The sequence below is a fragment of the Esox lucius genome, chromosome 8 (assembly GCF_011004845.1).
Source record: "Esox lucius isolate fEsoLuc1 chromosome 8, fEsoLuc1.pri, whole genome shotgun sequence".
Taxonomy (NCBI): Eukaryota; Metazoa; Chordata; class Actinopteri; order Esociformes; family Esocidae; genus Esox; species Esox lucius.
In genome coordinates, this window is record NC_047576.1 from 7,554,695 (window position 1) to 7,569,408 (window position 14,714).

Here is a 14,714-nt window from a genome sequence, read left to right on the forward strand (position 1 = left end):
CTAGCAATGAAAAAGTTGTTATTTAAATGTAGTATTAGTCTAACTAAACGACCACCCCCTATAAAAACCAGCTTTATAGTTTCATAGTTCAGAATGAATCAGAGCACCGTCAGAGTTGTTTTGCCCAGTACGAGTGAGAAGAAAATGCCCTCGCCGCTAAAACGCTCACACAGGCACTGAAGTCCTGGCCCACCTGTTGCATGGACTGGAGCAAGATTTAGAAAGAAAGGCTTGTGTGTGTGAGAGAGAGTGTTTATTTAGAGGAGAGAAATGGACACACGAGCAAGATGGAAGTACTATGGAATGCATCTCTGCATGCGGTTCTGCAGACCTCAAAGGGAAAGCATTCAATCACAGGGACACACACACACACACACACTATACATTATATACATACGGAAATGTAAAGGGTATGTATAATCAAAAAGAAAATTGTGATTTCTATTACAAATGTCATCCAGCATATTGTTCTTCTTTGATACATATCTATTTTTAACTTGACACACACACGAGACTAGCCAGACCTTGACACAAAAGTTTAAAAAGGGCTCTGTTTTATAAGGAGCTGCTTTAAGACTGTATCTCTAACAATCCCCTCCCTCCTCCAACCTCCATCCCCTGCCCCGCCTGGAAGACTGAACAGAAAGTGACAAATATAAACAGTAGGTTGGTCGTTTTGAGGGAAACCGCCTCCCAGAAATACTGGCATTCAGCCAGCTCATCCGTTTTCTCTTTAGCCTGACTCATGGGTAAGCGAGGCAGGTGGGAGGGGGGAACGGGTGAGAGAGAGAGAGAGAAGCGGCATGAAGTGAGAGAGGAGGGTGTGAGGAGGACATCTGAAAGTTTTCAACCTGCATTCACTGTAGGTGTTGCGGCTCCAAACCAAAGGCTCACCCAGTACACAGGGACAAAGGAAATTCCTCAGCACGGAATGCACTGACAGGAGATAACACCAGGCACTTCACAAGGCTGTCTGTGACACTCTCAGATTCTGGAGGGGGTTCTGCGTATAAAACGCGAGTAGGGATGAGGGGAAAAGGCTGGAAGTCTGGGAATTGAGTCGTTTGTGGACGGACAGCACAGTTCATCCAACGTGTACCGGGGGACTGAAAAGTTAGAAGACAGCGTCTCTGACGGTGACACTAATGAACCGGACCCACTAAAGGAGACCACAAGGTGTGTTTCATACAGTGAAGGTAAGATACTCAGAAAGTAACTATTCATTTTCTTATTTTTTTCACCATTTTGCCAAAATACATTTACAGAAAATGTTTTGGACAAACTGTCCGTTATTTCTGAGCATTGCTTGTCTTGACGTTAGACGATACCATCTCACACAGACCAGTGCACGTCTCTCTAAAATAGTTTTGCTGTGACACTAAATATCTTATCAGTTAAGAAGTACAGAAGCTGTTTGTTTGGGGTGAGCAGCTTCAAACGGTGGCTTAAGGATAAGGAAATGAAAATAATGTAGACACAGTGTGGACGTTAAACCTGAAATTAAAGACAAGATACATGAATGAGATAAAAAAAAAAATATTTAAAAAAGCATGGAGCCATATTCAGGGGGTGTTAAATACATGTATATAAATACTACTGGTAAACATGATTGTGCATGAATAACTGAACTATATGCCACTAGTATTGGCAACAAGTAAGCTAAATGTGTTACAAGTAATTAGACCAAAAGATAGGGAAATATATATATTTTTTAAATAAATTGTATTTCACAGAGAAATGTTAATATACAATAAGCTTAATTGAAGTGTATGTTCAAAAGTGACACACACTTCAGTAATTTAAATAATTATTTAATTTCATTTTGTTTTATAAAAAGAAATGGTTTTAAACCTCATCAGATAACATTTGTAAATGTTTATAAAAAAAATACATTTTCCTAACTACACAAACAAAATATTTTTGCTTAGATTACATATATTTGCTTAAAATCGACCGTGTTCAAAAGCATGCTCAAAAGGTTAAGCGTGCAGGCAGTGAATACAGCCGATAATTGTTTTGTTTAATTACTTAGTCCCGGAATCAAATACAAAGGAAAATCCCATAAGATCGCACAGCAATAATGCCACACATAATTAGTTCTTCAAACTGAAGCTTGTCTCCCTCAGAGGAAGGGGTTTAATATTCTGAAATGTGTTTCCTTGTAAAACTTTCAGCAGAACCAGGCCTGTTCTAAGGAATACACAAACCAGAAGACATCGGTGTCCGGACAGAGTCCCGCGGCCAACACCAGACCTAACATCCCGTTAACAGCGGAGGTACAACCTGTGCTTGGATTACTGCCTCAACAAGCCTATCAGTCGACTGGTTCATTGAGCCACAGGGCTTTTCCCAACTAGCGACACGGGCCATTTGGAATATGCCGCACGAACTCTTTGCGCGCTAGCCGCAAGTTGCAACTCCGCTGCACCCCGACCCCGTGCCCCAGCCCACGGGACCCCGTGACCATGCTGACCAAGCCCCCTGAGACAGCCAGAGCAGAGCCCCGACCCACGCCAGTCGCCCCTACACATCAGCATGTCCCAGCCCGAGGCGGACCTGCTGGCGGCCAACAGCTCGGGGCCCGGGGAGGTGGCAGGGACTTCGCTGCGCTGGGCCGCCCTGCTCATCATCATGGTCATCATCCCCACAATCGGGGGCAACATCCTGGTCATCCTGGCAGTGTCGCTGGAGAGGAAACTGCAGAACGCCACCAACTTCTTCCTGATGTCCTTGGCAGTGGCCGACCTGCTGGTGGGCCTTCTGGTCATGCCTGTGGCCCTGGTCACTGTGCTCTACAGTAAGTTTCCGCTACATGGCTGCCCTCTCACTGTGCCACCAAAAAGGACCACTAGAAACTTTGGACTTGACCACTAGTAACTAAGACCCCACTGAGTTGTCAAATCTACTGATCGCAAACAGGAAATGAGCAGATCGTGGAACCAATGTCTTGATTTACATTTGAATGATCTCATCCGTGCCAACAACACAGAGATAGAGAGAAAAATTTAACTGCGTTACAACGTGAATTAGGAGTTTGTGCCAAAGATCAACATAAAAAGTAGATCATGTCAAAGCAAAAAATTATATCAGCAATATGTTTCAATTAAAATACAAAAATAAAACAAATAAATTGCCTTTATCAAGATATGGTAAAGGCACCTTTGGCAGCAATTACAGCCATGAGTATATTTGAATACATCGCTCATCTGTACACAGCTATGTTAGCCCATTCTTTCTGGCAAAACTGCTCAAGTTCTGTTAAGTTGGAGGGGGACATTTGGCAAACAGTAACTTTCAAGTCTTTCCACATACTCTCATTTGGATTGAGGTCACAGGACTGTGAAACTCTAGGACATTCATCTTTTTGTTTTTCACTCGTGTTGTTTTGACTGTATGTTTGGGGTCATTGTCCTGATGGAAGATGAATCCTTCCCCAATTCCCAGGACTCCAGCAGATTTTCTTCAGACTTCAGCTGTCCTTAGCTACATCCATTGCCCTGTATCTTCCCAATCATACACACCCTGATGCAGAGAAGCATCCCCATAGCATGATGCTGCCACAAACATGCTTCATGGGAGGGATGGTGTTTTCAGGATAATGTGTGGCTTCCGGCAATCATAGAGCCTCATTTTTGGCCTCAAAGTTGAGCACTATTTTGTCTGATCAAACCACAGAAATCTTCCACTTGGTCCTCAATGTCCCACATGACTTCTGGCAAACTCTAGCTGAGATGTGATGTCAGTTGTTTTGAATAATGTCTTTCTTTTTGCCACTCTCCTATAAAGGTCACTTCTGTGATGCAGCGTGGCAAGTGCGCAGTGTCTCCCAGCTCAGCCATGCCAGACTGTAACTCCTTTAAAGTTGCCTTAAGGTTCTTAGCGGCCTTCTTGCCCAGATACTCAGTTTCAAGATTGATTCACAGAAGAGCCACATTCTCTCAATTTCTTAATTTACTTTACTGTCCTCTGGGGCATATTCAATGAATTGGAAGTGTTCTTATATCTTACCTGTGATTGGTGCTTTGAAAAACCTTACTTTGGATTTTCTTTTAATGTCTTTTCATGTTCAAGATGGCAACAACTCCTATTGAATCCCATTCTGAATTCATTTTGTAACACAATGGAAAGGTCCACTGTATATACACTGCCTTCGGAAAGTATTCATACGCCTTCTCCAGGTTGTGTTGTGTTATAGACTATACTTACAATTGATTAAACCATTTCTACAGCCAACCTACCCACAATGCCACATAATGACAAATCAGAAATTTAGGCCAATTTACTGAAAATAAACAGATTTCATGCACATAAGTATTCAGACCCTTTGATTAGAAGTTTGTAGAAGTACATTTGGCAGCGATCACAGCTTAGAAGCTCCTTGGGTATGCCTGTACCAGCTTTGCACAGTTTTTCCTATTCTGCAGATCCCCTCAAGCCCTGTCAGATTGGATAAGGAACATCAGTGAACCGCATTCTTCAGATCTCCTCACAGATGTGTAAAAGGGTTCAAGCGCTGACTTTGTATGGGCCACTCAGGGACATTCACAGGCTTGTCCCGAAGCCACTCCAGCATTGTCTTGGCTGTGTGCTTGTCATGCTGAAAGATTAATTATCACCCCAGTTTGAGGTCATGTGCTTTGTGGATCAGGTTTTCAAGGACCTGTCTGCCTTCTGCTCCGTTAACCCTTTCTTAAATCTCAGCCAGCCTCCCAGCCCCTGATGGTCAGAAGCATCCCTATAACATGATACTCCCACCACGTTTCATCACAGAGACGCATTAGCCAGGTGATGAACAGTAAGAACATGCACTTGGCATTCAGGACTAATAGTTTGATGTTGGTCTCATCAGACCAGAGAATCTTTGTCATCACGCGCTCAGACTAAGGGCCATTTTGTAAACTCTATGCAGCATGTCATATGCCTCTTACTCAGGACCAGCCCCCACCTAGCCACTGCCATAAAGCCCTGAATAATGGAGAGCTGCAGAGATGGTGGTCCTTCAGGTATGTTCTCACATCCCTGCAGAGAAACTCTAAAGATCTGAAAGGTAAAGTGGTCATTGGGTTCTTGGTCACCACCCTGATCAAGGCCCTTCTTGCCAGGTTACTTGGTTTGGCTGGACAACCAGCCAAAGGGAGAGTCTTGGTGGGTCAAACCTTTTTTCCATTTAACCAAATCCTGGGGAATGTCAATTCTTTTTATAACCTACCCCACACACAATTCTTAGATGTCCACAGATCCTTGGACTTCCTGGCTTAAGCTCCGACATGCACTGTGAAGTGTGATACGTTATGTAGATAGGCATGTACATTTCCAAACAACTGAATTTGCCACAGATGGGACTCCAAAACAAGTCAGAGAAATGTCAAGGATGAGAAAAAAAAATAAAACACGGTATGCATCAGCGCTCGATATGGAGTGTCACGGCAAGGGTTCTGAATACTGTATGAACGGTCAAGTAAAAAATTGTATGCCAGAATTTTCTGCTATCCATAAACAAATTATAGCAGACAAAAAAGGCAAGAGACAGCTAAGCATACACAAGTTAATTCCTTCGGCTATGTAATCATTGCCTAATGACAGCCTTATCAGACACAAAGATCTTGATAACCACGTCTGCAGAGTTTGAGTTAGAAATGGGAGGTAAGAAGAACAACAAGAGATTTGCAAGGGCTAACAGGGGTGTGGGTTGATATCTAGACACAAGACGGGAAAAAGTGACATAGCTGGAGAAATACAGCTGGCCTGCAAGGTGCGGAGTTAAATACAGCCTTCTGTATTTGCTGTCTGCTCTCTTGACACAAAACTTCAGCCAGGCAATTACTTCTCATTTGTTCTGTTTGAAGTAAACTGCCCTGCGAGAGAGGCAGACACACCATCTTGTCTTTGCTTAGCAGAGATCTGACCTCAATTGCATTTTCGGAAAACATAAGGACCATATGTGCCGTGCAAACAGCGGGGAAGCCTGCTCCCTTCCATAACATCCTAATGCATTCCATTTGGGGCTAGATGCAAAGTAAGGTCGGAATTAACAAAATCAAGAAATCATGGCAATGTGCTTCTATTTACAGTGTAGATCAATCCCAGTGTATTTAACCTGGACAAAGACAGTAGAACAGTGTATTCTAGAGGGTGTTAAATCTGAACCAGGACAACGCGAGTATATCCCCGTGTATTTAAGAGGGTGTTAGTTCTGAACCCAGGAGTAGATCCAACTGCCTTTCCGACAAAAAGGCCCATGGCTCCAACTAACACAAGACAAAAAAATAAAAAATGACAAGTGTCTCCCCCAAGACGCTGCGTTTGTGTATCTGTTGTACAGGTGTTTGCAGGGTTTACTTGTGCAGACAGGTGTATGTCTGAATCTACTAAATGTACACAAGATACGTCAGTGCAGCAGTTGTTCCTCCGCGGATCCCTCCCGGCAGGACACCACAAAGAGGAGGTCAGGGGAACGTAAACAGACATAAACAGGAGTTTAGTGTTTTGACACTGGGCCTTTTTAGAGGCACTCATAGGGAGGGGCAGTTGGAACCGGGATAGAACCGTGCTGGAGGGGCTGACAACAGTGAGGGGAAACGAGGGGAGGATCAGCGCTAAAGTTCCACCTGAAATTTACCAGAGAACATGTACGACACACTGTAGCAGGGAACAGCGTGTGCAGGCAGAGGAGAGAAAGGCTCAGAGTTAATAACCAAACATCACCTGAAACTGTCCAGAGGACGGGAACGACATGTTACAGATTAAAGGTTACATAACCAGTGTATTGTCACGGCTAATATATCCCTGCCAAGACAGTCCAAACTACAAATAAACCAAAGGAGTTACATTTGCTTAAAACATAAAAAAAAATATATAGGAAAGGTTAGCGGAAGCGCTAATAACTCTCAGTTTTCGAACAACTCTTCAACTCGCTTTCTTTTGCGCCTGCCTGGAAAAATCTCTTCCTGTCCATCTTAAGGTCCAGCTTCGAGAGGAGTTAAAATCAATGCACTCGCATTGGACACCAGCACCTTGTTCGAAATATTAATAAGATTCACAAACGTAACAGTTACAACCTCCTTCGACATGAAACCTTTTACTGAGGAGGACATGGCCAGTGCACAACTTACAGCTATAAGAGTTGTAAGACATTCAGACAGCCTGTTCCACATCTGCCCGGCACATGGGCATGACGCTAACAATCAACACAGTGAAAATGTAAATGAGTTCCACTGTTTAAAAAGATGTGCAGCAGACGGACTACAATGTTAACCTAAATATACTGCCGGATAAGGCTTGGACGGCCATAGACAACCATTAAGAAAGGCTATTAGACCCTAACCGTGGCGACATGTTTATCAAAAGGCAGAGATAAATGTTTACTTGAAATATATTTGGGCTTTGGCACAATCTAGGGGGCACAAGACCATGCAGCGCCGGAAACATTGTTCACTTCACCTCCAGAGTAAGCGGAATAAAAATCACTATCACAGGGAATAGCCCACATGCCTGTAAGTGTCACAGAAGTGGACAAAACCAGGGGGGATAAAAGACAGAACATTCTAACCCTTCACTAATGAGCAAGAGCCTGTCCATTCGATGATTAAACCTCGGATTTGCCTCGTCTTCCCAAACATGACAGTAGGCTTAGAACTCCAAGTGCTCAACCAGAACAGTCTAAGCCCGAAACTTCACCATAATTCATTCGGAGTACCCTGGGAATTTTCTATGAGGAAAAAAACACAATTTTGACCATCCTCCACAACGATCAAGTGAACGTTAAGCTTAACACAAAAACAACGCAGTCTATGAATAAACACAGCCTTGACCTCAGCACCGAGTAGACATTGGTAAAGATGTTGTTATCACCATCAAAAGAAGACAATGATAACTTTCATCCATCAGGACGTCCGCCGTCAAGCAAGGCATCTTTATCATAGAGGAAGAGCATGTAACTCCCAAGTGCTGAGCGGATCAACCATTAAAAGATCCAGGATGAGTGTACAAAGGCAGACAATATATATAGAGAACTCCCATATAAAGTATGGGGCTTCATATGCAATGTGTAATCAGAAAGTCTGAGATACATCAACGGCGCAGGAAAAAAGGGTTTATATCCTGGTATTTACTGGACATTTTCAGAAGCAATAATAACGATTTTCATAATGACAATAACAATGCTTGAAGACGTCCGGTTTAACTCCACCTTTGCAGCTCGCCGGTAGGTTGATTTATAAAACCTGGTCTAAGCACACAATATCACCGTTACATCAAATACATTTAGAGTATGAGCTTATTCCTACAGAGGTAGAAAAAAGAAATAAAATATTTGCCCATGTTAAGTGGACACAGATGACAGCAATTACAAAAGACCCACAAAAATATACTCTAAGAAAGTACCCATCAGAGTTTATTTAAATATCTCCCTGAAAATATTTCTCAATAAAAAAAAAATAAGTAGAAAAAGGTTAAGTGGTGCTTCAAGCTGAACAAAGCCCCAGAAATCATGTTCATTGGACACCAATTAAATGGGTAAGAAGTGTCCATTTCAGTTCTAGTAGAACACGCCCAAGAGGAAAAAACTAACAGTCCAGAAGGACAGTCTATTTACATAATAATAAAAGTATTATTATTATTATGATGGTTGTACTTGTAGTAGTAGTAGTAGTAGTAGTAGTAGTAGTAGTAGTAGTAGTATTAATAGCATTATTATTAATAATATTAAGTACATACAATAGGAAAATGTGTGATAGCTTAGTATCTTACAGGGGGCATAAAAGGCTTGCATGTAAAAAAGCAGGATGTGAATTGTGATTGTTTTATGCAATTTAACCTAAATAAAAAATATTCCACAATTTCCATGTGAAAATTAATACAAAATTACTGCTGCATCCCATTAGTTTAGGTCAGCCCAAATGAGTTCAGGAATAAAACTTAGCTTAATGAACCACTCGCTACATGGACTCATTCTGAGTGAAATAATATTTAAATAATATTCTGAATCCACTGTGTGTGACATGGGACTATGGGGGATGGATTAAGACTGTAGTTTTTTCATAGAAATAGAAAACATCCCGCATGCTACCAGGCACTAAAGTAAAAACATGGCAGCAGAATATACTGCCTGAAGGTAAAGCCTTAGGTTGCTGAGCACTATGAAGGCTCCTTTACAAAATTGATATATTTAACTCTTCATAGGCCACTTTGCCATTATTTAATGTAGCAAAATTTGGGGAAAAAACATCTGGGACAGGGATACTTACAATACCCACTGTACTAATGACCAAGTCATGAAGTACAAGCAAAACAACCAAATAACATGACAAAAAAAATACATATTTCGCGGTGCTAATGTTCAGTGTAATACGATCCTGCCCATTTACATGCAAATATCACAGGACACAAAAATTAAGAAGTGAGGATGGGCCACCAAAAAGCAAACTTTTGACGAATATCCTGGATTTTCACCTTTCATTCTGACATTTACAGGCAATCTCTGTTTGCAGAGTCATGAGAATATCATTCAGTTTAGCAGAAGAAATAGATGCCAATGTTAAGAACAGGCTACATCTGTTGTTTACGGAAAGCTGGAATCATGTTCACTTACATAATACGATATGAATAATCCCAAAATGACTATAAACTGAAGTTACATTTATTTGATTTTTTTTTTAAGAAAATCATAACGGTTTAGTCACAGAAATCTAAACTGATGACAAGCAAGGGTTACGGGCATTAGAAACATAGCACCGCTGTCACCATGGTGCCTGAAGTGTTGAAACAAATTGTCTATTAACAAGGGTTTTGTAGAAAGCTAACGAGAGAACCTAACAATCCAATTCTTCTTGTTCCCTGTGTCTCAGATTCAGGGTGGCCTCTTCCGGAGTTCCTCTGTCCAATCTGGCTCTTCCTGGACGTCCTGTTCTCCACAGCATCCATCATGCACCTGTGTGCCATCTCACTAGACCGTTACATCGCCATCAAGAAACCCATACAGCACAGCCAGTATAAGTCCAGGGCCAAAGCCCTGGCCAAGATAGCAGCGGTGTGGCTCATATCCATTGGTAAGTTGCTCTGTGGATAATTCTTTTTGGATCTGCGCTGCGATCAGTCATTAAAAAGGGTTGGCTTGATCAAGGGTTGGCAAACAGGCAGTGGTCAAGGGATTTGGGCCATAACTAAAAGGTTCAAAACCTAAACCAAATGGGGGGGGTTTGGTTTTTCCCCTGTGACCATGGCACTTAACCCCAATCGCTCCTGTCACTCAGGATAAAACCCTTTAAGTGACTAAACAATTGGATTTTTTTAGGCTGCAGTTGTACAATTGCTTGTCATCAGTGAGAAGACTGGTTCATTTTCAGAAAAGAAAGCCAGGTGCGGTCAGAAAATAAAGCCAAAGCCATCAAACTGTTCACACTGAGTGTGGCAGAGTTGTCAGAGAACTACTGACACACAGTGATAGTAATCCAGTAGATCTGTGGGAAAACCCAGTTGAACAACTAGAGAACGATTCAAAAACATTGCGTAACATGAAAGTGTGAAGAGTTCACTTCACATCCCCACCGTTGCAAATCGTGTCCAAACAAAATAAGTAAGGCAACTGCAAAGCGTCTCCCATCTTTGAGCATTACAAAGCCAAAAACAAATCCTGCTTCAATGTTACGGGTCAACCATTCATTGAAAGGTTTCTCCACCAAAATAACAGTCCAGACAAACCCACCTTCAAACCACATCCAAATTTTAGGGCTCTTTTAACAACTCACAACAAACATTTCAAAAAGTACCACGGAAGAGACAGGAATCTACAATTATCTTTCGAAAAGACGTGTTGTTCGGTTTTGGAAAGCGAGGTTGTGAGGCCGTTGAGTGTCAGACTTAAAAGGGGATAAAGCTGAGGGCAACTGATCAGCACAAACATTTGACTATGAAGAAAGCAGAGATCGGGCCGCAGATTCAGAGGAATCATCTTCACACAGGGGATCTTTTATACCTGGTCATTTCAGACTTAGGCCTGTTTCCCCATTTTTTGCTCAATAAAAAAAAAAGATATCACACCCAAACGGGATGAGTCGAGTTTGAAAACAAACATTAATGTTCCAGATTGAGATGACTGGGGTTTCACTTCTGGGGTTTCACTTCTGGGGTTTCACTTCAGGGTCTTCCCTTGCCAGAAAGTGTATTGTGGATAACTGGCTAGTGACCCCAAGGGTAAATAGAACACGGAAACGAGACACCCCAAGCACTAACATCTTCAGCCCAGGCGGTTCCTCTGACTGAAGTTGGGGAGACGGCCGTGCCGATATCACAGTGCTCAGCCAAACATTAGCGCTGGAGGTCATGGAACAACATTTTATGTTACATTTTAAACATGTTTTGAGGCTTTAATAGACAGAGAAATACCCCCAGCGTTGTGATCAGACAGATGTGGGCCCAATTCAAACCAATGCTTCCACAGTATACGCGCATTGCTGAACCACCCTGGACAACTCATTTTGACTTTCGTTTGCTGAGCAAAACCAGATGACCGCTTCAGAGTTACGCAAGCAGCACTTAGAGTATCTTCGTCCAGGTTGTTTTCTCACTGGTACAGTATTATACAGAAGGCCTTTTTTGCCTCCTGCCAGGCTGTTATTCCAAATTAGAATATGTTCTAAATTGACTTGCCTAGCAAAATACAAGGTTAAATAAATATACTGGGTCTTTCAAACTCAGAATGGCTGAAAGATGTACTATACAGGCCGCATTTCAGAGGAACTATGATGAGAATGTGTCTGCATTTGATAGTTCTAAAACACTTTACAGTCATGTCTAAGAACAACCCTTAGATGTGACATAGTGGCCAGATACCACACCCACTCATGCCCCACAGGTTAATTATAGCGGAGGATGTAATGGTTTGTTTATTGGGTTTTTAGGCAAATATTGAAAACCTCCAGGAGTAGCAAGTTCTCAGTCGTGAAAGCATTACCCATTTTACAAGCAGACGGAAAGATTGTGTTCAGCAGAAAAATAAAAAACCAAAACGCAGGATAAAGTGACCACTGTGTAAAAATGATATTTAGTCTACTCCCTACAAACGCTGAATGCAACACAATCCAGTCATTCATCATTTAAACCTTTTGGATTCATGATCTCTCTGACCACATTCCTCTATCACACAGGTATTGCAGTCCCCATTCCCATCAAGGGGTTGAGAAACTACCATCTCCCGAACAACGTCACCTTTAACAGCAACCACACCTGCCTCCTGAAACCAGACAGCTTCCGGGAGTTCATCATGTTCGGCTCAATGACAGCATTCTTCATCCCCTTGACCATAATGATGGTCATCTACCTGCTCACTATCCAAGTGCTGCGCAAGAAAGCCTTCCTGCTTAGGTCGAAGGTCATCCAGCGCTTCACTCGCCCAGCCATCTCTACAGTCTTTCAGAGGGATCAGACCATGGCTTCTCCTGCAGTTGAGAAACTGCCGGGAAACCCCACCGCTCCCTCGAACCCAGTGAAGTGTGAAGACGTCCCGATACGTCGCATGTCCACCATGGGCAAAAAGAGCATGCAGAACCTGACCAACGAGCAGCGGGCTTCCAAGGTGCTGGGCATAGTCTTCTTGCTGTTTGTGGTCATGTGGTGTCCGTTCTTCATCACCAATGTCGCCTCGGTGCTGTGCGGCAGCTGCAACCCCGACGTGATTGGCCGTCTGATGGAGATCTTTGTGTGGGTGGGCTACGTGTCGTCGGGCATCAATCCACTGGTCTACACGCTCTTCAACAAGACCTTCCGCCAGGCGTTCACGCGCTACATCACCTGCGACTACGGCCGAACCGGCAACAGCCAATCCAGACGCGGGAGCGAACAGCACGGCTGCAGGAATGTGACGCGGATCTCCTTCCGTTCATCAGTGGCGGAGAACTCCAAGCTGTTCATGAAACGGGGCATGAAGAACGGAATAGGGCCGGTGAGCTATCAGAGCCCACTGAGGCGACGGCAAGCGCACATGCAGTCCTCCAACGGCGTCTTACTGGATACGCTGCTTCTTACAGAGAACGAAGACCGCAAACCCGAAGAGCACGTCAGCTACGTGTAGAGTTTTTATGGAAAATGCAGATGCCAAAAGGGAAACAATCGGTGCCAGGAAGAGACGTGTAGGGGACTGACCATGTCAGATTACATGAACGTTTCTCGCAGTTTCTGCGCTCATCAACATATGAGTGCACTCACATGAAGGAACGGAAGAGAGATGGGGATTTCTGTGAAACTGTTAGGCCAAAAAAATGAGGCCATTAAATTCCGTACAGAGTTGGCTGAACACTATGTGACACGTGAAATCAGACCGCAAAAAGGTGCATTGGGCATGTGGCCCTGAAAACAAGACCCGATAAAAGCTCAGGGTGGATAGTCCTAAAGGAGACAGCAAGCAAAATATGAGAGACGACTGTCTGGACACTCTCTTTGTGGATACACTGTGTATTTCCAATGCTAATCCGGTCACCTTGGGCTATTCGGGTCCCGGCTATGGACAATTTCCATGGGGATGACGTGCTTAACTATCAAGAGGACACACCTCATGAACTAGCCCTTCAGCATCTATGTTACACAGAGCTCAGAAAAGAAAAAAAATGCTTTATAAAATTCCACCCATTTTAACAAGGTTTTGGTAAATGCTTTTATAAATATTAAAAACAGCTTTGTTGTATTGTCACAGGTCTTATTCTCTCAAAGAGTCACGGATTCAAGTGGATTATGTGAAGTGAACAAAGACAAAATCTTTGCAAGGGGGAAGCTTGTCAGACAACAGATGGATATGTATTGAGCATAAAGTGCTGGTTCATAAACATATAAAACAGCTTGGATAAAAGGAAAGTGCAAATGGTATCCTTTCTTAAAGATCTTTTATTTTTAGTAAGATGTTGGTACTACAAACCAGGTTATTATTTTACTACAAAGACTGCGTTGTCTTTTCTCTAAAAATGCTTGTGGACAAAATGACCGTTCCAGGGTTTCACTTTCATCAAGAGGTTTTAATGAGGTCTCTGTGCTGGGATGGTAATAAAAGAGGCAACGCTTATTGGACAAGGCAGCCAAAATAAACACACCATAAACCACTGTGTTAACTTACTTTATAATCACAAACAGTGTCTGCCAGGAGCCTGAATCTTTAAGGTGAGTGCGTACTGTCATGAATGTTTCATGAGTGGCCATAAAAGATCGGTAAAAAAAAAACAAAAAAATACATTAATAATCCACCCCAGTGTGACATCACACACACACAAAAAAAGAATCTAATAAACCTTAAAGGGTGTTCTGTTTTTTGGTAAATTCAACAAATGAAAGAATCTTTTTGAAGACTCGTTTTTTGTAAACACCCCCAATTTTGAGCTGGATGTGTAATATGCAGTTATTTGTGCCTCATTCATAAAATTCTCAGTCAGAAAGCTGGTGGTTCTGATGACAAAATGCACATAGCCATATACTATACACAAACTAGACAATTTCCAATTACCTGTTTAGGCTAGTTTTTAACAACAAGTGGCCAAAGATTCCAGACTGTATCTTTAAAGGTATTGCGCAGAATATTCTATAACAGGAAATACCAGAGAACGAGCCGGTATTGAAATACAACACAGGGGGCTCGTGTGTGGCTTATACAGAACTGAAATGTAAAAAATTATAATAATCCAAAGCATAGTTCGGCGATCACGTGGAATACACCCATGACCCCTCAGAGCGGAAGG

The 14,714-nt window shown here is 42.6% G+C and overlaps 2 protein-coding genes across 4 annotated transcripts in view; one reads left to right on the plus strand and one right to left on the minus strand.

Annotated features, from left to right (window-relative positions):
• Positions 1–14,714, minus strand: part of psmd1 (proteasome 26S subunit, non-ATPase 1) — a 42,645-nt gene that overhangs the window by 18,929 nt on the left and 9,002 nt on the right. The gene's annotated exons all lie outside the window — the stretch shown is intronic.
• Positions 734–13,857, plus strand: htr2b (5-hydroxytryptamine (serotonin) receptor 2B, G protein-coupled). Of its 3 annotated transcripts, none has more exons than XM_010895956.5 (4): positions 734–1,196; positions 2,175–2,797; positions 9,846–10,046; positions 12,144–13,857. In XM_010895956.5, the coding sequence occupies exons 2-4, from the start codon at positions 2,536–2,538 to the stop codon at positions 13,064–13,066; spliced, it is 1,386 nt and encodes a 461-aa protein (XP_010894258.1). In that variant the 5' UTR covers positions 734–1,196; positions 2,175–2,535; the 3' UTR covers positions 13,067–13,857. The 3 variants fall into 3 exon arrangements, with proteins under 3 accessions (XP_010894258.1, XP_010894259.1, XP_034149621.1); XM_010895957.5 differs by having other exon boundaries at positions 2,178–2,797; XM_034293730.1 differs by lacking the exon at positions 734–1,196 and having other exon boundaries at positions 2,710–8,203; positions 12,144–13,856.